We start from the raw sequence: 23,619 nt of genomic DNA, 5'->3' as shown, positions 1-23,619 counted from the left end.
ACCATGTCACTTTTTAAAACACACTCATTGGCGTTTTTGCCACATCAGTCATGTTTCACTTTGTTGTTTCTGTTGTTGGACTGAAATTAATTCACTTTGTAGTTTTCAGATCTGGTCCACAGCGGAGACGGAACCAGCCTGTGTGCCTAAGTATGTAGTCTCGTATGTTACTTGTGGAAATCCCCGGATACAGTAGATAGACTCTAGCCCGGATATGAGCGCCGATCAGTAGAAAGAAACCACAGGTAGGTTTCTGTGATAATGGGGCTTTCTCTGGTCACGCGAGTCGCGAGATATACGTGTGTGTCCGTGGCGGAAGGTTCCTATTGAATGGACAACCCGGACGCATTTCAACGGTACACAGGGAAGAGCATTATTGGATTTATAGTATTTTACTAGACAGTGCCAGTATTTTACCCCCTTCCTGATTAATTCTTAAACTCAAATAAGAAACTACGGTTCCCAGGTACGAAGAAAGGTTCGATGAAAATGTGTGTAACGCCAAATAATGTTGTAAGTTGTAACTTGTAACTTGTCCGTCTGCCGGAAAGAAGAAGGGCAATGTTGTATGGGAGCTGTGCATATGAAACAGGCTGAAGTTATGCCATCACTCTCAAAACGCAAAATGATCAGCGGTGCGTAATGTTTTTGTGTTTGTTAATTTGTCTGAAAGCAGGAGAATGCATACTAACCAATTACTGAACTGTATCAAACGTGTGGTGTTCTGTACCAAACGAACCCCTCGTTGCACTTGCTTGTTTGAGAGGTATTTTTCTGTCCATCACGTCCTGAGATCTCCCAAGAAGAAGACCACCAGTCTATACAGTTCAGTGGACAGTGGTCGGTATTCTTCTCTGGTCAAATCGGTTGTGTCCACGAGGGTCTCCTCTCAAACCCCTGAAAGCATTGAAGAGGAGAACTCGCACTTTTATGGACCAGTGGTTAAATCCCATACCAGGATATCAAAGGTCAAAGTGCCCAAACATGTTCACCCATTCTTAAACTGTGATGATGAAGGGGCTCATGGACGTGAGTTCTTTGGACCCCCGGCTCGGATTTCTTTACAACGGGATGGCAAGTCCTCAGTCCCCAGTGTGACCCGCATTCTTCAAGACACACTTTCGCCACTGCAAAGATTCTACCTGGAGAGGTGGAAGAGGATGATGATCACAGAGTTGGGAGAGGAAGGCTTCAAAGAGTACACTCTAAGTAAGTTTAGACATTTTACACAATACAATCCTTAAACTCTGAACGTATAGGGGTCTATTTAGTCCTATTTTTGCACTGATCAGAGCAATGGTCACGTGTTATGTTAATTTGAAGTATTAAACGCTGCTGTAGTGTCCCATATTAGCAATTGCTTTTGTGTGTGACTATTCTCATGCCAGACCAGTCAATCCTGCACAGTTTGGGGAGCATCGGTGGGCCTGTTGCACCTTGGGGCCCCTGATGTGGGGCCTGGTGTGACTTAGACCTAGAATGCCTGTGATCATTTAATTATACTTCGTAAATTGTCATGTATCACAGGCATACACTGTAGATGGCTTGCACCAGGTCCTGGTAGAAATTAAACATGTGTGGCATAAATGTGATAAATGCTCCGTTTGTACTCTCCCATTAAATAAATACGCGTTTTGTGCCAGAACTTTCACATGGATATAAAACTAGAGGACCATTTTTCACACCACGTCTTTGGAATTATTTAATGGGCGAGTACAAACGGAGCATTCATCACATTTAGGCCGCGCATGTTAAAGTTCTACCAGAAATCAAGGAGGGTGTTCTATGGCTCTTGTATGTGAAATACTGTACATACTGTATGTAACAACAAGAGCCGTTCTAGGGCTAGGTGTGACTATTCTCACATCAGACACCTGAACATTGTTTATACGTAAGTACCATGGTTTGTGCAGATTGGAGAAATGCAGCACCTGCAGGGCCACATATGCCCTCTGGTGACTATTGTCATGGCAGACTCCTGAACAGTGTTTGTGCCAAGTTTGTTGTGGTGACTGTGCTCTGTGGCCCCCAGACCACAATGTGGCCCTGGCCTGGTGTTAACTATTCTTATGACCGACCCCTCAACAGTAGTTTGGTGCGGATTGGAGCAACGGTCTACCCACTAGGGCGGCAATATTAGTATAGAATTTGTGCACTCATAAAATGTATGAATTAATTATCCCACTAAATTACTTATATTGTGGTAGAGTTGGTGCTACTTAGGGCTGCATAAAGGATCTTCTCTTAGCCATTATTCAATCTATTACTTTTTCAATTAATTTTCAAAAAGCAATTTTCTTTGTATATATTTTTCAACAAATCGATGAACCACTTAAGCCATTATTTATTTTATTCTTTGATTAGGTTGATTAACGGTTTTGCCTCGTGCTATTTTTTTATGGAAGCATATAAGCTAGTTAAGGGGTTAATGGCTTCCTGTAAAATCTGTCCACTGTATGAGCCACAATCCTGTGGGTTTATGATTTTATATTTATATTTCTTCCCCAAAACAGATCTATTTAGGCGAGGGGGGCTTTTCCATAATGCAGTGGAGAACATTCTCACACAAGATGCGACAGAGACGAAGCCTGATGTGATTCCAGGATATCCAACTGAAATTGAGGGATACATGGAGAGTATCGGTTACATCCTGGAGGACATCAGTGGAGTAAGAGCTATCGAGAGCACTGTACATCATGGGACACTAGATTATCGTGGTATTGTGGATTGTGTGGCCCGCTACAGGTAAATGTCTTAATTTAAAATGCAAGTGAAGTAACAATATTCTTTTGGTTCTTCTGATTTTCTTAGTTCCTCTGCCTCATGTGCTACTTCTGTCCACAGGGGTGTGCTGTGTGTGATTGAATGGAAAACGTCAGAGAAACCCAAACCTCACCTCAGCCACACATATGACAACCCTCTTCAGGTGGCGGCTTACGCTGGCGCCTTGAATGGTGATAACAACTACAAGTACCAGGTGCTGTATGTTTTAAGAGATATACATTGTCAATAGCTGATCTGCAAGCTCTCAGCACGCAGAATCTTTCGCTATTTTTGTCAAATGTTCACCTACCGGTATTATATGGCCAGAATAGCGGTGCTATAGGTTAATGTGGTTGAAACTACTAACTACTACTAACTATCATCTTGTCCATTATTTTTCTCCTTTACTCTGTGTCTTGCATGTTCTTAATATGTTGTTTTGGTCTCCCCTGGAAGGTTGAAAAAGGACTGATTGTAGTGGCCTACAAAGATGGTTCACCTGGCCACGCTCATCCTTTGAACTCAACACAAATGTTGGACTACTGGGAAAGGTGGCAGGTCCGCCTCGAGGAGTACATGGAAAAGAAGTCACAGTGAATGTTATTGTTACAGCTTGATTTCCCTCTGAGGGTGTACTTTGCCAAAAGGACATTTCATGCAATGTGCTGAAATGATTCTGCATTGCCTGTTTTGGAAGAAATGTCATGAATTTGAAAGGACTAAGAACTCATTTTAGAAATCTTATCAATTACAAACACTTACGGAATGTATTTATAATGTCTGACTGATGATGGAGTTACATGCGACAATTCATCCACCAGATGTCACCAGTAAGGAGAAAGTTTTGTATGACCTTACTGACATCATGAGTGATAAATCATATATTACCGGTACTAAAGGTTTTTGAAAGCCTAAGTGACCCTTTGATGTTTTTATTTTATTGATTTCTTTATTTGCAAAAATGCTGAACAAATCAGAAAACGTTTTATACCAATTCTGTCTTTGAATGCTATCTGAAGGCCACATGAACTTCCATATACAATGATTCCACTTTAAACTGAGTGTTCATCAGTTATAAAATCACCATACCTCAGGGATTACAGCCTTAAAATCACATCAAATTAAATGCTGTAGGCAGCTTATCTGCATCAACATGAAACTGCCTTATCTAGGATTGCTGTAGACTAGACATGATGAAACTTCATTGCCAGTGGGATATGAGTACCATTCATCCTTTAAAAATAACTTAGTTTGTTTGATGTCCAGGCCGATTGAAGTAATTTAAGGACATGAAGCACTATGGTAGGGATGGGTAAAATAAGGTATTCAGTGATTTCACTAATCCTCCCTACTATAGAGTGCTGACCATATAAGGAGTTCCTCCCTGTCCCCCTGGGGTCAAAAATTATTAGGTTTCGTTTTTGGCTAGGTGACCCAGCCTTCATCCAATCAGGATAGAGAGGGGCCTTCCGCCAGTCATGATTGAGCTGCGGCAGGCCTTGGTGTGTGTGCTGTTGGCCTGTTGCATGTCCCCCCACTGTAGTATGTGCACATGTTACCGGGGCAGACCGGGGGGTTTTACAAATCACTGAATGCTCCTTTAAGTAATTAACACCAGGAAAAGATATCCCATACGATAGTTTCATATGACAAATACTGAAAATAGCAGATCACCAACTCACATGTCACGATTTGACATGGACTTTTAGATCTGATGTTTCTGTTTTTTGGAAAGCTGCATTTTCTACATTTGCCAAAAATAGGGACATCAAGGTCAATATGCTTAGTTTATGGCTTTTATGTTTTGATTGATTACTTTGCAGATTGTACAGAGGTACACGAAGCCCTATGGCTTGTTACCTTTGTGATCCTGCTGTAAACTTTACACTAAGAGTTAATTTCATAGACTGTTAAAAGAAAGCCATGCAGCCCTGTATGAGGGATCTTCAGTAAAGCCCATGTTCTTAAAGAGCCTGAGGGACACTGCGTTCTCTTCCTCAATGAAGCAGTACACCGGGTGGCCCAAAGCATGCAGTTTCTTGGCCATGCTGCTGATGAGAACTTTGGCATATCCTTTGCCCCTGTGTCCTGGCAGGGTGTATAGCATGCCCATGGCACACGATGTGTACATCAGAATCCAGGCGACGGGCTGTTGTCTTTCTTCATCCAGCACACAGCATGAGGGGAAGTTTATAATCATTTCCTGGATCATCCGGACACTATCCTCGCCATTCCCAAAAGTCCATGTCTTATTCACCAGGGCAATGTGGGATTCATCCAAGGAGCCTACTGAGACCTTTGAGCTGATTGGATAACAAAGAGTACATTCAACTTTCAAGACTGCAATTTTATTTGGTTTTAAAATAAATGGATGAAAAGCCGAGGCCTATTACTACACAGTAAAACCCTCAATGTTAATTTAATTCTGAGTGTAAAAATGAACCCTGTACATCAGATCTGTAGGCCCTACCTGTCTATTGGGAGAAGGAAGGACATGTCCTCAAGTGTCATCATGTGGCATACTGCTACTTTCCTCCCAGACACATTTTTCTCCAAAGCAACTTCCATGATTATCATCTCATGACAGAGATCTATTCCTGGAATGGGATTTAGTGACATTTTTTGTAAAGCATATCATATTCACACAATGTATCATTTTATTCCCCATTATTACACATGCTTGCATCAGTATGTACGGTGTATATATAAAAATCACACCCATGTGAAGTGAGGGGCGCTAATATATTAAAGTCTAAATGATAATAGGCGATGTAATGATGTAAAACAGTGTCAAAACAAACGTTAAATTATCTTTATTGTTAATGGCATTTAATGTTTGTGTTATAGGGACAAGATTGTAAATGTTCCCTTCATTGTCAATGGCGTTTTTAAAACAAACATTGAACTAAAAACAAACATTAAACCTGTATATAGGAGGGGCCCCTCAATGTAAACGGGAATAGTAAAGTTAATCAAGTGTTTTTTCAGCACAGATGTTCTGATTGCGAACGCAATGAGCACTTACTATGAGACCTAGCAGATCATGTCTGTGTGTGTGTGTCACGCTGTTACCCAAATATGGAGTGTGTTGCATCAATCACAAACAAATCACTCAGCTCCATATATGGGCACAAAAGGGGCCAGGTCAAAAAAATAAAATAACTTACTGTATGTACGAGCTGCGTTCGCTTCCCGCGTTTGCGCGTCTTACTTGTTAATATAGGCTATACTAAAACATGAACAGACCCGTATGCTTATTCAGCTCGAGCTATTTCATTTTCTAAAAATAAATCTATTGGGTGATATAATTTCATAGGACAACGGAAAGGAGCCAATTAAAGTACATTCTTACCAAAGCAAAGGTATTTGGTCCAGTTAATCTGTGTCTTGCGCATGATTTCCTTTAGGGATGCTTCTTCTTTCACAAAGATGAGTGTGACTTTAAAGAGGTCACCCCTCTGTAAAATGTATATAAGCAAACACATGAGATACAGAGAGAGATAGATTAATATTTTCATATTTCATTGCTTCTAGTGTTAATGATGTCTTACATCATTTTATATATTATAGTATGTCTTTAAATTGAATAGGGCCATAATGGAAACAAGCCCAATAATGGCTTTTTGTGTTAACCTTTCATTGTAAAAGGATTCAATCAATCAAATGTCATTTTGGCTATTTACCTGTTCAAATTTTGGTTGGCAGACAATGACATTGAATTCTGGCCAGTGGTCCACTAGAAACTTGAATGAGTTGCACTGACCTCTGTTTTGGAGGATCACACAACCATAAACCTTAGAAATGAAACAAATATTACATCAAGGCAATAGGCATGGCAGGATTCGTTTCTCCACTTATATCATATGAAATATTATCATATTGTGAATTGATCAGTATAGGCTATGTTAATAATTGTTACTGTAAGTTATTTCAAGACACACCTGTTGTGAGTGAGGTAACAACATTTTCAACTGGGTCTCAACTGTTTTCAGCTGCTGGTCTTCCGTCAGTTCCATGTTTTCTGCCGATGATGACATTCAACCATGCAGTGTGACATTCATGCAAGTCACCCAAGATCTTCAATATATAAATTCACAATATAGGCCTACACAAATACAAGTATCTATCCTCTTTTTTTATTTTTATCAAAGTGGTCTAGTTAGTTAATAACCAAAAAGTAGCATACACGTTTCAACAACACATTTAAAAAAGCTGCAAAACCCATCAATGTATGTTTTTTTATATATTTTTTTAAAAGATTCCACCAGTGTGTTGTCTGTATTATTGTGTTTCTATGTAATTTAATTTTTACCAACAGAGAGCGAGAGAGATTCAGTGGCTCTGAGCAAAACCAAATTCAAATCATAAACTACATAGGAATAATAACAGAGCCGTTGTGGTTTTGAAGAATACTTGAAAAGGATCGAAGCTGGCAGTCATGCAAGAATAGCTATATAGCCTCCATACCCTACCTAAATCTCCGCGATAGCAGCTTTGGCTTTTGTTAGCTACACGGTAACCTATATTTGACATGGAGACAAATAATTATCTCCCGAATCCCCGCCCCCTCTTGAGTTACGTTCAAGATCACTGTCGTTAACGTATGTTAAATAACTGTCACCGACACTGTCTGACAGCAAGACACCTCATCATTGGCTCCTTTGGATGTTGTTTTACCTCTGTACTTACCCTCTTGAGGATATGCAGAAAATAATTCACAGGAGCTAAATCACGATAGACTGGGTGGGAACAGCTTGGGAAATAATATTAGCCTATAATGTTTTATGTTGTGTCAAAAGGCCTACAGTCAAAAACTCGGTCTCAGAGCATATAATATTATGTTAGTTTTGTATCTCATTCTTAGCCTATAGGCCAATAGACTTAGGCTACTGTTGTTCAGATTCAGAATGAGAAGAATCATCTTTATTGTTCACATGTGTAGGTGTAAAACAGTGGGTGAAATTCGTTTTTGTGCAAGCTCCATCATTCTTGATTGTTAATCCCAGAAAGAAGAATTGGAGGACGGGGGAAAACAAATAAAAGAAGAAATCAAAAAGAGACAACAAGATGTCAGTCAGTTGGCATATGCAATGCACAACTGGCATTACAAATACACGGTGGTGCACAACTGTGGTACTAACTGGCATTGCATAATATGTGGCTTGCCAGGTATCTACACAATTTACACATAGTTATCCAGCTACACATGAATTTCCCCACAAATATGTATGCAATATGCACCATTACAACTCAGAACAAATAAAATAATGAACAGCTTCATGAGGTCTTGATTTTTAAACTGGAATTGAATGGTCTTTTCTGCATTAAATGTAACTAGAGTGGTGCCCGTGAAAGTTGGAGATCCATGCTCCAACCGGCTATGCAATCACAGTACCCATCCATCCATCTCTCTGTGTCCCTTTTTTTATGAAACTCTGTTCTAAGTATTGGACCCTCGTCTGGTTCTGGTGTGTGACGACCTGGTTGACCTTTCCATGGTTACGGCGGCAGACAGAAGGACAGGCCGGCCCGGGAGAAGAGATTAACATGACATGAGACTTGGTCACATTAAAACGTTCACACAGTTTATTACACATACAGAATCATATTGGATCTCCATGTCCTAATGACGTCACTGACTAGACATCACAATCACTGCCTGCAGCACGCGGCCTTCAGCGTGCTCTAACACAGCTCTAAAGTATGTTACAGTTCAATACATACATATAAGTAGTAGTACATGTATATTCACGTACAACTACATTGTACAAGTACACAGCATGTTGTATATTACAACACCTTTTATGCACATATATGGAGATTTCTGTATCTGTCTCTCTGTGTCCCTTTATTCCTAGAGTTCTGTGTCAGGCATGCTCCAAATATGGAGGGTGTCAGGCATGCCCAAATGGAGTGTTAATTGTGATGTCAGAACAGGCCAGCTCCATATATGGACCATGGGCAGGGGCCCTGTCCAAAGGCCGGGCAGAGTCCTTTTGTGGCGGTTCTGGACAACCGTGGATCCGACCGACTCGACACCTGGCTGTTGGGGTGTGGAACGTGTGTCGAATTTGAAGTTGGTGGCTGATGGGGCGAACGATTCTCGAGTTACGTGTATTACAGCCGTACACACGTACAGACAGACAGACATACAGACAAGACAGAGACGTCATGGTGCATTTATAGATAGATGAAAGTAAAATATAATCATAATATAATCAGCTCACTCACTGTAATCTTGGCTCCTTGTCCTTAATTACTGTTGGATGTTTAATGATGGTGATTTAAATTTGCTTCTTTAAATTAGGCTACCCTGGATAGCCATGTCAGTCTCAGTCCGCAATGCGAAAAGCAAACGCATCAAAAGTTAAATTCGAACCAAGCAGCCCTGTATGAGGCGTCTTCAATGAAGCCCATGCTTTTGAAGAGGTTGTTGGACATACTGTTCTCCTCCTCTATGAAGGCGTACGCTGGGTAGCCCAGAGCATGGAGTTTCTTGGCCATGTAGCTGATGAGGACCTTGGCATAACCTTTTCTTCTGTGTTCTGGCAATGTGTAGAGCATCCCCATGGCACAGTAATCATACATGAGTATCCAGGACACAGGCTGGCCCTGGTCATCCTCAATGCAGCAAGTAGGGAAGTGGGTGATGAGGTTTTGAATAGTCTTGTATCCCTTGTCATTCCCGCCAAACTTCCAGGTATTATTCACCAGCTCAATGTGGGAATCATTTAGAGACGACCGCTTCAATTCTGTGCTGTTGGATCAGGGTACAATGTATTTGGCAAGGTAGGTTGCATAAAAAGTACATTTCAACTTGTCTCCACAAACAATATTAATCTGGAACAGATATACTGCACAAGATCCTCATGGTTATTTCTTTCTTATTGAAAGTTTCTGATAATGGGAAATGCTGGGTCTTTTCACTCAGATCTCAAACTTTTGTCTTTAAAGGGCAGTATATTTTAGTACTTGTAGCCTATATTTAGTATAGTGTGCTGTAGCCTACATACTGTAGTGTATAGGGGGTAAGCCTACCTCTCCTTTGCCAACGGTGGTAGAAGTCTACAGTCTGGGAAATATACCAGATGTACCAAAGTAAAGCCTCTAGAGTTGATGTTTCTGGCTGAGGCCACTTCCTTTAACATGGAAGCGTGAGAAAAATCAAATCCTGTGTAACAAAACAGCGGGTTATGCTATTTAAGCATAATTTTGTTATTTCTCATGGAAACTACTGTATCTCAAAACAATGGTGATAAAACGGTTATAGCTGATGTTCCAAGAGAACAGCAGTGAAATTTTACTGTTTTACTGTTGCTAAATAGCTGAGTGAAGAGTTAATGTATTTTTGTTTAGGATGCTTAAATTAGTCATATAGTTTTGCTAGGATATGTGCCAGTGAACTCATGCATGAAATCTCATTTTTTTCAACTGTAACCTACAGTAGGTAGGCTAGCTTGCCTACTCACCTCCGATTAGGAAATAAGTGCTCCAGTCAATTACACTCTCATCAGTCAGCATTGCTCGCAGCACCTGCTCATCCATGCTATAGAATGTTACCTTTTTCATGCCATCTAAAGCTCTCTTGTTCTGTGGAGTAACCTTAATTTGTTATTAAGTTCAGGACCCATGGCAAATATACTTTTTTATCAAAAACTTAAGGATTCCTTAATAGCCTACTTTACCTTGGCATCAGGGCGGCAAATGATGACTTTAAAATCAGGCCACGTATCCACAACAACCTCCAATGTGCTCGGTTTATTTCTGTTCATACCAAACAAGAATCCAAACACCTGTGCAAACACATGTTGTCATTGCCATGCCATGCTTTTATCCTTCAGAAATGTATAGCGCTAAATAATTAACCCTCAAATCACAGAAATAAAGTTGGTTGGTTACCTTTAAACTTTTAGGCAAATGTTTTTGCAAAAGTCGCTCAGCAATTTGTAGTTGATCATCTGAGGTTATTAGGACCTTCATGTTTGCGTGCTCTGGGATTATACTATAGCCTAGCCTACTAGCCTACCTACTTCACTGACAGTCTGACACTGACGTGGCCTGCCAGGCAAATAGGCTATTCGCTATTTCTCTTGTTTAGACCGGACTTTTGACCTGCATTATCATCTGCAAGACTGCAACATGGCCCTGGCCGCGCACGATCGTCTGTCAGTGCATGACATTTCCGTCTAAACCTTTTCAAGTTTATAACATGTTTATAGTGTGCGTCAAAGCCATGGTGTGCATGCGCTTTGACAATTTCATGTTGAAATGTTCAACCGCGCGCGCGCGCGCGCGCGCACACACACACACACACACACACACACACACACACACACACACACACACACACACACACACACACACACAATTGAGCTTTCTCTCATATTTAGGCCTATAGTGTGTATCATTTAAACTGTAGGCATACCAGCTCTCCTGTCATGTCAGTATAATTATAAAATAGGGGTCAGTAGGACATTTCTCTTGTGAAATAGGCTATAGCCTATACATGTATATATATATATGCATATCAGTTGGCCTGCTATTTGCCTTCATTGTTGACCAAGTTAGATGTTTTCACAATATTAATTAATGTCTTTTTGTGAGTTTTATGTATTTTTGTAAGTTTGAGTCACAGGGAAACAGCAGATACATTTTTTGAGTCCTATAGTTGAAAAAGAACCCATGCATTAAAATGAAGATTTATTTTTATTTTTCCATCAGTCTTGAAGCCCCCAACCTCCAACACCATGCCCTAAAACATTAAAGGCCACTAGGCCTATATGAAGGCTGGCTAGTATGATAATTATAGGCCTAGCCTCGCATAGCTAGGCTTCATCTGCCTTTGCAATGCATACACAGTGATATTAGTATCGCTACGCGAGGCCTATGAGCCAGATGCAGACTTCATTTGTTTTCTGAAACTATGAAAGTATATGAGTCAGTTAGGGAGGAACGTGTATAAAGGCACATGCACTGGATAACACTGCTAAGGTCATAATCTGATGACATTTGAGGGAAATTATTACCTTTTCCGGTCTAGTTAGTGTACTAGATGCATGATGAGAGTGACTGGCATCATTGAGGATGCCAGCCTCTCACAGCCCTTATGCCGTCTGGGAAACTATACAAGAGCATCAGTGCCAGGACGGAAAGGGTAACAGGTACGGTCGCACGGAAAGGATGCGGTCAGACTTTTGAACTCTAGTCTCCCTATAGGACATGTACTCGGGGAGGCATTCCTATGTAAGAGAAGAGATGACATGAACTCTGTTTTTAATGCTTTATATATGTTATAGCGCCACCAGGACGCCGACTTGAAAAACACTTTTACTATTACTCCTCCAGATTCTGTCCAAAAATCCTGCAAATCGTTACACACTATCTCTATCTGTTCAATCAAGACGGATCTGTCCGATATTTCATATTCCATCCTAATTGGCTAACATTAATTGGCTTTCAAAGTTTGCAGGATTGGCCCGTTTTGAACAAAAAAAACTCAAATCTTTCACAGACTTTCCTACTAGGCTGAGGAATATATCCCACCATTTTCACATTGGCCTGTTATAGCGACACCAACAGGTGTATTTTTGCAAAACACATTTTTGGAACAAAGTACCTCAAATCATCCAATTGCCATTCAAGGTCTAAGAAGAAATGCCACCCTTTTCACATTGGCCTATTATAGCGCCACGAGGAGGCCACAACCTGACCTGCCCTGGCGGAGAGTGGAGATCTGTGCCCCGAGGGGCACTTTATCTAGTTTTATTCTTGTATGAGTCTGTGCTGTCTTTTTAACAGGGAGAAACATAATTTTCTGTTGCTGAGGTTGGAAAAACAAATGACTAATAAAGCAATCCTAATGAAAATCTCTTACTATAGTCTCGCATTAAAACTTCTGGGAACTCAGATTAGTCTTGTGTAGCCAGACAACTGTCTATTCCTGCACAATCTCCGAATGCTATATAGAATGTATGACAGAAGCATTTGAAAAATGTGAGAGCAAACAGTCTGGCAACGCAAGACTGGTGAGCCACAATAATCTCGAGTCACAGCATCTTTGTAGCTAATACCAGAGCAGAAGTTATGCAGGAAGCCAGGAACTGTCTTGACACTGTGACACAAGATTCACTTCCTTTTTATACGCAAAAGCTACAGCGTGGTGTTGGGTTAATTCTAGTTAATATGACAAGTTTCATAGACTGCTTCTGCTTTTTGCTATGTAATAGGTCTGTCTCAATTTCTCTAAGATAATGGGTATCCTTTTCAGAATAACTATATCTTATCTTGAGACATAGATAATTTAACAGACTGTCTCCAACAGTGCATGCATACATTTGAGGAAGTCAGTCTATAGTATACAGAATGTAGTAGTCTAGGACAACATTACTATGTTATAAGTAATTTATTAACAAGTGATTCCTCTTACAGTGTTGCATAGTCATTTGAAATGTCATTTTCTATTATAACTGGTGATTCATGCTAGCAACTAGCAAGTATATATTTTTAATGTTTTATTGGGTTTTTTCCATTTTAACCAAATGGTAAAGTAACATGAATTGACAGGGAAATGAAAGAGCATAATGTGGAAGCTAATCTTGGAGATGATGGTTTAGATGACTGCTGTTGGCTGGCAGGATTGTTTGGTCAGCTTAATAGTGTTTGTCCATGGTTGACTCCACACAGTAAATTTGCATACGTAAGGCTGTGTGTGTGTGTGGGGGGGGGGGGGGGGGGGAGAGATAGAAAGATGTTATTAGAATTTCTATATCCAAGTATAAAGAAGAAAAAAATAAGATCACAGGCAAAAATCTGTAAATGTCTAGAAAGCTGCATAAATTGATAGATGCATAAATAAGTAGATTTCACCATTACCCGAGCCAGTTCCAAACTCTGATGAACCGCACACACCGCCTCTGTGCCGCCTTTCCTGCATGGTGTCTTTCCCAATTCCACAGTGATCACATATTTCATGCCACTCACCACCTGAAAGAGAGAAGCAGCAGGTGAGATATACATTTGTGTTTATTATTAGATTATGATTATCTGTAGCATATCTGACTATCACGCACAGGCTGGCACAGCCGTCATAATAATAATTATTAATAATACGGTAATTCAAAAGGATCTCATACCTGTCTCTGAACACTAACCACATTGCGCACTTCGCTCATGTATGCGTCGTTGGATCCCAGGTTGTGTTGAAGCACAGCAAACCGCAAGGCCTTCTGAACCCCCTCTTCATTGACATCTGCGTCACTAAAGCCCCCTACCATTCCTGCGATTCCTACGGCACAGAACGCCGCAAACACGGGCAAGACGAGCTTCCAAATCATGTTGTTCCTCAAAGAAACCAATTAAAAGAAGTAAAAGCAGTATCAAAACAAGTAAACGTCCCAGAGAGAGTACGACTGAATGCGCTGTTGAACTTGTTATATAAAGAAATTACGTAACGGTACAGCCTCTCTGTTTAGGGGTGGGACCACCGAGGTTGGAGGAAGCCAGACAAAACAACGCGTCACATGTTTGTTAGACGAGGAATCCATTCACTTTGCAGGCCATAGATCCGGTCTAGGGCGGACACGGAAACAGTGTAGATGTGCATGGAAATGACGTGGTGTAGTAGGCGGGATTCTAGACAGGATCTGAGCACTGACCCAGCTTTCTTCCACAGGTGACGTGAGGTTACTTGTTTGTTTACGCACTGCAGGTATTCGTTTGACAGTAGGCCTACTCTACCGCTAATAAAGTTCCTCCAGTCATCGTCGATTTATATCCGCGAAAGCACAGCACAGCCAGGCGGGCAAGGACCAAGTCCAGTGAATATTACATAATACATACAGTAGTTTGCTGTGCTTTCTTTCATCACGAACAGCGTTCTGGGTTGTGTGATATTGATTATTGAAACATTTTCACCTACTCTTCCAGCCCAGGTGAGAAGTTAAGAACCCTCTGAGCATAACAACATGCAGAGACTTGTTATTTTGAAGTAAGTTTCCGGTTTCCCTATGATTAGAAGTACTATAGCGTCATGTGAACCATGGCTATATCTACGCACAACACACAACCACTGCATTGTTTCAGTGAAAGTTTCTTTCTCGTTGATTAAAAAAAATGTAGACAAGCTTTCTGCAACTTGGAGCCTGCTCAACAGCAAGTTGTAATAGGTTCAGCTGTGGCAGGTGGGCTGATCCTGGCATATCTGCTGAACAAGAAAAGAGAAGTCAGAACCATCCCCGTTGGGGAAGGTTGGTGGGGAGCAGGAGAAAAACCCCAAATAGAAGATCATAAAATCTACTCATTTGAAGTGCAAACTTCAGATGATGAGATTACGGTAATTCATTTTGTTGATTTTGTTTGATTATTTTATTAATCAATGAATTATGAATCAATGATGATTCATCATGCGAAGCATTCACATGCACTCATTGATTTTTCCATTTTGACCTCTTATGATTATTTCCTGAGTTTGACTACTATATTTGTAGTCTCTAAATGTTCTGATGAATTGAAAATGGTGGACCCTATTGTAAACAAGTGTAATGCTTTATGGTGTTGTCCACTGTTAACAGTTTTTGTATTGAGTTGTGCTTGAAATGTACATGTACTGTTAATAAATACTTCAATCAATCAATAACATGTATATTATTTTCTGTAGGACCTTCATGAACGTATTGACAGAACCCGCTACACAGATCCTTTGGAAAATGCCTGCTTCCAGTATGGCTTCAATTCCTCCTACCTCAAGAAAGTAGTTTCTTATTGGAGGAATCAGTTTGACTGGAATAAACAGGTTGTGGTCCTTAACAAGTACCCACACTTCAAAACCAATATTGAAGGTAAGCCCTGGTTGACAACTGACCTGTTAAGCCCTGATCGTATATAGGCTAATATCATATATCCTGTACATTTGTCACTTTCTCCTCATTGCTTTTCCTCAGGATTGGATATACATTTCATCCATGTTCGACCACCTCGAAGCGAGGGTCAGAGGGTTCTCCCTCTCATGCTTGTCCATGGCTGGCCTGGCTCATTTTTTGAGTTCTACAGGATTCTTCCCCTACTGACAGATACCCAGGATGACCTGACATTTGAGGTGATATGTCCATCCATCCCTGGCTATGGTTTTTCAGAGGCCCCTCACAAACAAGGTAATGTCAACAACATGTAGATTTAAGCAAGAACAAGACATATTCCTGGATTTGACCCCTTGTGTCTCCCCAGGATTTGACAGTTTTGCTGCTGCAAGAATCTTCCTGACACTGATGGAGCGTCTAGGTTTCTCACAGTTCTACCTGCAGGGTGGGGATTGGGGCTCCCTCATCTCCACAAACATGGCGCAAATGAAGCCGCAGTAAGAATTGAGTCAAAACGAAAGTCTGAATCTAATAAGTACATTGGAATTTGCTGTAGTCACTCATTCCAAATAGAACATTGTGACATTCTTAGTCATATTGTGAATCTAGACGCAATGTACAACACTAGATTTGTTTTATAATGGGATTAATCTAGAGTTGAAATACCATCCAGTGATAGCCCATTCATCCAAATAGCATTTGCGATCTGCTTGTATTAAACATTAAACTCGCCAACATTGCAGCTGTAGGGCAAGGTTGAATTATCCTTTCAAACTGCTAAGTTTCTGTTTCATAAAAATCCACCATAGACATGTTATGAGCTAGTTTCTGTCAAGAAATTCCGTGCCGTGATGTGAAGTGTTGGAGTTTGGAAGCACTTGTTTTTATTGACGGGTCGTGCTGCATTATGTGCAAATTCGAAACAGGCGGTACAGGTGGTACGCAGGGTTCAGTCACTTCGAGCGCTTCCAACACTTATAAATAATCACCTGCACAGAGTTTCTTGACAGAAAGTAGCTCATATTCTCATAACATGTCTTGTCTACTGTGGATTTTTACAGTATATGAAATAAAAGCTTTGCAGTTTGAAAGAGAATAATCCAAGCTTGCCCTACAGCTGCAACGTTGGTAAATTTAACGCTGTTTAATACAAGCAGATGATGCAAATTGGATGAATGGGCTTGAATACCTGATGGTATTGCAACTCTAAATTCATCCTATTATAAAAACAATAGTGTTGCAAATTGCCGCTATTGTGAAACAGCCTGCATTGTAAACAAATATAGCTGAACCTATCCCCATTGTTGCACTGTAGGAGAGTCTGAAGAGAGAATTACATCAAGCTTCACCATTGATCCACATTGATAAAACCTAATGTATTTCTAGTTTTATTACAGTCTACTCTTATTATTTTTTAGGTGCGTGAAAGGTCTCCATCTGAACATGATTCATTCACAGAGAAGTTTCAAAGTGCTTTTGTCAATCCTGTTTGGCCGCTACGTGCCCTGTCTGGTGGGCTTAACTCGTGAAGATGTCCATCGCCTGTTCCCTTTCATGGAGAAGAATGTCTATGAGATCCTGAGGGAAACGGGATACTTGCATATACAGGGCACTAAGCCAGACACAGCTGGTGAGAACACCCACCATAGTGAACATTATGAACAAATGTAGGCAATCACCATAACTGTTAATTTAGTCAAAATAACTTCTATTTAATTGTTGTGCGCTTGGTAATGACAGTTGTGATGGCAAATTATATACATCCAGTCGAGGTGAAGCTGATTAAAAATCAAGCTTATTTGTTGCATCAACAGCATAAAATGTTTTCTTCAATGTCTTTCTTGTCCCCAAAGCCAAAGAGGGCCTGCACCCTGAGCTAACTCTTTACGCTTCTGTGCTGTGCTAAAGCGCTCTTAAAAAGAAGTCCCCCTCATACAGTATATTTTCCCAGTGTCTTTAAAGTTTATACCTTTCTCAACCAAGCAATGCCCAGGGGTCCCATGAAAAAGAAAACACCCCTGCTAGAAGGCTTTACAGTACATGCTTACAGTACATGCAACCATGTCCAGAGTTACTATAGGACATCATAACAAATGGCATAATGAAAGGCTTAGAACTAAAAAGTAAATAAAATAATACGTAGTCATTTCATATTTCCTATTCTCCCTTACATTCATTAACCCATTCTGGGCAGCAACCGGTTTTGGTGTTATTACCCTTCTGGACGGGGACGAGTATCTGGATACAGCGGAAGTGGAGCCTCCTCGCCACTTCCGTTTAGTAATTACAGTCGCGCATATTTATCCTAATATAAATAGAAAACCTCTAAGGCTATAGCTTGTTGCTTATCAGAAAAGGAAATAAAAATATATATTTTCGTGAACGGAAATGGCAGCTTCCATTACTCAGCTCATGGGTCCCAGACTATATACTGTAGCATTCGGAGATTGTGGAATAGTTATCTGGCTATGCAAGACTAGACAGAGAGAGACAGACACGGAGACAGACAGGGTCTTGTGAAGTTGATGGTCATAATGACACGACTTCTCACACATTCCTACTTCTTAGGTTCTTGTTTAGGACGGTGTTCAGCCCCAGTTTAAAAGCACAAGGGATAGTTGTATCAAATGCTGTGTATTGTTAATGTCCTTTTTACAATGTTGTTTAGTTTTCATTTGTTGACTTGAGTACATCACTCTTATTGGCACTTCTTGTATCATGTATACAGGCTGTGGAGTGAATGACTCTCCTGTTGGCTTGGCGGCCTACATTCTGGAAAAGTTTTCTTCCTGGACTGACCTCAAGAATAGAAACCTGGAGGATGGAGGATTGGAGAGGTAGAAAGACACTGCTCTATGTACTGTATAATATTACGAGGAAGAGACGTGCATAATCTATTTTAGTATTGCATTGTGTTGCTGTATTTTCATGTCAAAACAATCTTGATAATAGAGGGTATGCGCATGCATAAAATGAGTGGCAAAGTGAGTTTAAGGTCGTTTAATACAATCAGATAGGACTTTTATGTTTGGATGTATGGACTTAGTGTCAAGGCAAGAAAGTAGTTTTTTGCCACTCTGATGTTCCCGCATAACTTCCTGGTATGATGTCATGTGCATACCTGAAAATAATAAACACATTGAAAATAATAAACACATTGAAAATGTAATTCATATACTAGTAAGCATAACTTTCTATTGCAAGGAAGAAACATACTGTAGTTTATCTCATGCACCTTGGTCATTGCTGGTAGTACAGTGAATCATTAACTTGATTTTCTTTCTGCAGGAAGTTCAGCCTGGATGATCTTTTGACCAATGTCATGATCTACTGGACCACAGGCTCGATTGTGTCCTCCATGCGCTTCTACAAAGAGAACTTGAAGACTAACATTGAAGACAGAGTGGATTCAAGGTGCCTATATTCAGACCAAACTGGTCAGACCAAACTGGTCAGGCTACTACTTGGCCTCACTCCACGAACCCACCTCACCCCTGCCCATTTTGATAGGCTGGAATGGCTTAGGGTTGACGGCAGAGTACAGCATCTTGCAATGGGTCTGGTCCACAAGATTCACTACACCAAGATAATTATTAATTACCCATGTACCTGTCTAAATACTTCCTTAATGTCAATGAAGTCCACACTCGACACCAGAGGGAGTTCAACAAACCACATGCAACCCAGATTTGGCTCGAACAAGGGATTAAATCATTTTTGCTCCTATGCCACTAAAATGTAGAATGCCCTACCAACAGCCATTAAGACATGTGAATCCCTTCTGGAGATCCCCCCACCCCTTTGTCCCCATACTGTAGTAACTGTACATGTTTTTCCCTTTTATATGATTTCCTGTCTTATAGAAATGTATATTGTACATCTTTAAATGTTATGATCAATTGAAAATGGTGGATCCTGTTGTAAACAAGTCTTAGTGCTTTATCATGGTTTGGTTTAGTCCACCAAAGTAGCAGTTTTTTGTGCTTTCATTTGAAATGTACCCAATACCCATTGTACATGCTGGGAAATTAAAATTTAAATCAATTCTACAATGGTTACCTCAGTTTTGTTAAATAATGGCATTTGCAGAAAGACTAATGACTTTGTTTCCTTTCTTAGGACTGGGATATTTGTTCCCACAGGACTGGCCGCCTTCCCCGGAGAGCTGATGCACTGTCCTCGTTCATGGGCAGAAATGAGGTACCGGAACATCTGCTCATACTCTTACTTGTCCAGAGGAGGACACTTTGCTGCCTTTGAGGAGCCACAACTGCTGGCTAATGACTTAGTCCAGTTTGTTAAGAAAGTGGAAAATGTATAATTTTTTACAACTAACGAATGCATGCGAACCCATGTAATTGTGCTACATTGCTTTTGAAGTGCTGCACATAAAAGTTTAATTGAATACTAAAATTGTGTCGCTTCTGTCTTGTCTGTCACATGAATGACATAATGAAGGACGTCTGAGTCAATGTTGAGTTTACAGCAAAAGGATTGATAATGGATATGCTGATATTCAAAACACTGAACAGACCATTTACACAAGCACTGTTCAGGAGCAATACATTTGAAAAACACTGATTCACCTGCATAAAATGTATCACCTTTTGTTATAATACAAATAAATTACAAAACCAATTGCCCTCTGGGACAAATAAAGTTTGGTTATAAATAATCACAGGTTTAACTTGTAATACCAACTAAGAGTTGGCCCAAGAGTTCCAAAACGTTGAATGCCTATTTTGAACTCGAGCCCTAAAGTCAATACCAGTGCCTTCATGCTGATATGGTACTACTCTGGGCAGGACAGCTAGTAACAGAAGTATAGGGTTACCAGCAGTGCTGTAATCTTAGCTTTTTTCCCCCAGAGTCCATAATTATTCCCTGTGTGACATGGCGCGTCGCTGTGGTCAATGGACAAAATGGTTAACGGAACATATTGATTTTTCTTTCAAAAACTTTGGTACGGCATACTACTTAAATTCTATACTGTAGAACAAACCACTGGGTACCAGGCTGAGGGAAAACGTGTCTAACTCCGCTGACTCTTCCTTCAGTCCATGTCTGCTGATAACACTGGTTTCCAGTTTACCACTCATACAGAATAAACATCTGTATGAGCTGGTTCAGGGCATTTAGCAGTTATTATATAAACGCACCACGTTCCTCCCGAGGAGGCAAATACCACATCTGTTCTGCAGACCAGACTCAAAACACAAACGCAATATAATTAATTATTATTATTATTTTTTTAGATCTACAGGATAGATACCCAGGATGAACTGACATTTCAGGTGACCCATCCATCCCTGGCCTCTATTCTCACAGGCTGCTCATATACAAGGTAAACTGTGTGAATCTGAGGACTTCAGTGTCCCCTTCTGTGAACTCAGTGCTGTTCTAGTTGCATACTGTGATAGGGTTGGAATCAGTTATATGTCCTTTAACACGCGATGCGAAAGGCTGTCCTCTGTCTTAATTGGATGTGAAAGGTACTTTGGATGTACCCGGACTTCCTCTTGCACAAACATGGCTCAAATAAAGCCAGAGTAAGAAGTGGCTCAATGCAGAAATTGTAATCTAATCTCTTGGAATTTGCATGAGTCCCTTGTTTTTCCAAACAGAACATTCTTAGTCATTATGGTGATTGAACACTGCCAGGCCAGCAGTAATACCAACACTGCCAGCAGTGTTTCACCATAATGAAAAATAGCAGAACCTATCTCCGTTCCGAAGAGAGAAATAAAGAAAGGGGTTTCCACCCTTGAACCACAGTTACCACACTATCCTCCAAACTACTCATGTGATGTATTTCTGTATTTCCAGTCTCCAGTCCTATTTTGTAAGTATGTGAAAGGTCTCCATCCATATATTATCAGCATGGAAAGTGCTGATGTTATCACAATTGAGCTTGTTGGTAATAACAGCACATGAACAAGTAAAGATACACACACACACACACACACACACACACACACACACACTGACTGATTGATTTTATTTAATTACATCAAAAGAGCATAATAGCGCTTTCCCGACAGGCCGACATACAGTCAGCAACACTGAGGATAAACAATAAAGCCAGTGGGCTTAGTATTACCATTATTATTCCATCCCAGGAGGTGAACTGGCACCTTTACTGCTACCCAGGGACGTGCAGTGTCCAATCCAATCCAATCCACTTCATTTATAAAGCACATTTTTATACAACAAGGTTGAAACAAAGTGCTGTACACAAAGAAATACAAAAAAAAGCAACAACAACAACAGTACATAAACAGGGCAACATACTGTAAGGACACAATGCAGTGGAAGCAGCAACTCTTAATCAGTATGTTCAAATGCCAAGGAGTACAAGTGAGTTTTCAGACGTGATTTAAACACAGACAAGGATTGAGAAGCTCTGACATGAGGTGGAAGTTCATTCCACAGTGTGGGTGCTGAAAATGACCTATCCCCCCGGGATTTCATCTTTGATTTAGGGATCTTGAGAAGTGACTGGTCAGTCGGCCTCAGGGCCCTTGTCGATACTTTGGGAGTTACAAGTTCCGAAATATAGACTGGTGCCAACCCATTTACAGCCTTAAAAGCAAACATTAAAATCTTAAACTGGATCCTGTAGTGCACAGGAAGCCAGTGTAGGGAGGCAAGGATCGAGGAGATGTGATCATACTTCCGTGTCCCTGTTAAGAGGCGAGCGGCTGCGTTTTGGACTAACTGAAGTCGTGACAGACAGGCTTGGGTAACACCATCATACAGTGCATTACAGTAGTCAAGTCGGGTTGACGGGTTGTCAGCCCCTGTCAGAGAGGCAGGGGCTGAAATCCCGTAAGAGGGCACTTTTAGACAAAACTAGCATCTCTACAAGCTCACAACGTGTCACAGCGTGACGCGTTGAGGGGGCGCAACCTAGCACTCTAGCTAGTGGAGATGTGGTGTACAATCTGGATTTCTAAACACATTTGTTCACCGCAAAATGCTGCGTTCAAGTTCAGGAGACTTCGGAAAAAAATAATTCTCCTGAATGCTGCTTCCGGCATGGCATGGAAAGGAGTGGCATTTGCATTTCTTTCACCACAGTAAATGCATGCATTCGTGCGTCTGGAAAGGGCAGTTGTTTTACAGACGGGTAAAAGGGCAGGGGCTCAAGCCCCATTTGATGTCTGCACGTTGACGTGTGGTGTCATGGTTTCTCTGTACTGCAGGCAGTGAGCATCCAGATATTCTACTTTCTGTATATAAGAATCTGAATGTGAGCAGAATGATGCTGGTTTATCTGAAGATGTCTGTAGATCCATAGAGTTCATGCATAAAGTTAAAATTAAACTGCAGGGAAAAAGCATTACAAATGTCCTGGAGAGAAAATTGATATGTCAATATTTTGACAAGACGGCCCAAATAATAGATTTGGGAGAAATTAGATTGGAGAAAATATATTTTGAGTCTGAAAAGTCAAGTGCTGTTTAATTCTGTAGGGCAGTTAATTAGCAGTAATGTAGCAATAATAAACTTTAGTCTTTAATTGTATTTTAATTAATATATTTGGCCATAAGTAGTAGATAATGGCAGTACAATAACTGGTTATTACATTTTATTGTTACATTGTGACTAGTTAATGGCTGTAAATAAAATGCACCCTGTCCAAAGTCTGTCCTACTGTAACTCTGACATTTCCACGTTGGAAACGGAACTAAATATTTGATGAGTCAAGTTAAACAAGGGCACTTGTACATCAAACAGTACAAAGTAAATAAATCAATTGGTAGCTTTCTTGGTACATGTGCTGACTAGACAGTCGTTTACCGGATAGAATGGTAACAAAATGTAACCAGTTGTTTGTGTTTTTAAGGGAAAATTAACCGAAGTTGTTGACCCATTCAGGACAGGAACCCCTTTGTGTTTTAAGCATTATGTTATACTTTAGCTATTTTTGAAAAATAGAGAAAATCTTTGAATATATGTTCTTTCAGAGCGAACGTTTAACTAATCTTTGCTTCTGGGG

The 23,619-nt window shown here is 40.5% G+C and overlaps 4 protein-coding genes across 4 annotated transcripts; 2 read left to right on the top strand and 2 right to left on the bottom strand.

The window, feature by feature from the left end:
• The first annotated feature begins 377 nt into the window (after positions 1–377).
• Positions 378–4,582, top strand: mgme1 (mitochondrial genome maintenance exonuclease 1). The gene is made up of 4 exons (XM_080781284.1): positions 378–1,209; positions 2,514–2,745; positions 2,845–2,977; positions 3,220–4,582. Exons 1-4 carry the CDS (start codon positions 681–683, stop codon positions 3,358–3,360), a joined length of 1,035 nt encoding a protein of 344 aa, XP_080637410.1. The 5' UTR covers positions 378–680; the 3' UTR covers positions 3,361–4,582.
• Positions 4,583–4,663: 81 nt separating this feature from the next.
• Positions 4,664–10,743, bottom strand: LOC308328801 (uncharacterized protein; the record flags this gene model as incomplete). Its single annotated transcript, XM_080782911.1, has 11 exons — positions 4,664–5,066; positions 5,234–5,360; positions 6,116–6,221; positions 6,447–6,557; positions 6,705–6,784; positions 7,236–7,283; positions 9,135–9,520; positions 9,802–9,934; positions 10,233–10,353; positions 10,449–10,556; positions 10,663–10,743. 11 exons carry the CDS (start codon positions 10,741–10,743, stop codon positions 4,664–4,666), a joined length of 1,704 nt encoding a protein of 567 aa, XP_080639037.1.
• Positions 10,744–13,150: 2,407 nt separating this feature from the next.
• cst3 (cystatin C (amyloid angiopathy and cerebral hemorrhage)) lies at positions 13,151–14,226 on the bottom strand. Its single transcript, XM_080781381.1, has 3 exons — positions 13,896–14,226; positions 13,636–13,746; positions 13,151–13,465 (listed from the first exon to the last, which is right to left on the bottom strand). Exons 1-3 carry the CDS (start codon positions 14,094–14,096, stop codon positions 13,373–13,375), a joined length of 405 nt encoding a protein of 134 aa, XP_080637507.1. The 5' UTR covers positions 14,097–14,226; the 3' UTR covers positions 13,151–13,372.
• A 450-nt stretch (positions 14,227–14,676) lies between these two features.
• ephx5 (epoxide hydrolase 5) lies at positions 14,677–20,030 on the top strand. The gene is made up of 9 exons (XM_080781361.1): positions 14,677–14,749; positions 14,881–15,094; positions 15,419–15,599; positions 15,702–15,911; positions 15,985–16,114; positions 17,036–17,247; positions 18,346–18,454; positions 18,906–19,031; positions 19,737–20,030. Exons 1-9 carry the CDS (start codon positions 14,727–14,729, stop codon positions 19,936–19,938), a joined length of 1,407 nt encoding a protein of 468 aa, XP_080637487.1. The 5' UTR covers positions 14,677–14,726; the 3' UTR covers positions 19,939–20,030.
• Positions 20,031–23,619: the final 3,589 nt, after the last annotated feature.

The sequence above is a fragment of the Protomyctophum bolini genome (assembly GCF_963924005.1).
Source record: "Protomyctophum bolini genome assembly, chromosome: 14".
NCBI classification, from domain to species: domain Eukaryota; kingdom Metazoa; phylum Chordata; class Actinopteri; order Myctophiformes; family Myctophidae; genus Protomyctophum; species Protomyctophum bolini.
Note: the sequence above shows the minus strand (reverse complement) of the source record. Positions and strands in the feature narration are given on the sequence as shown.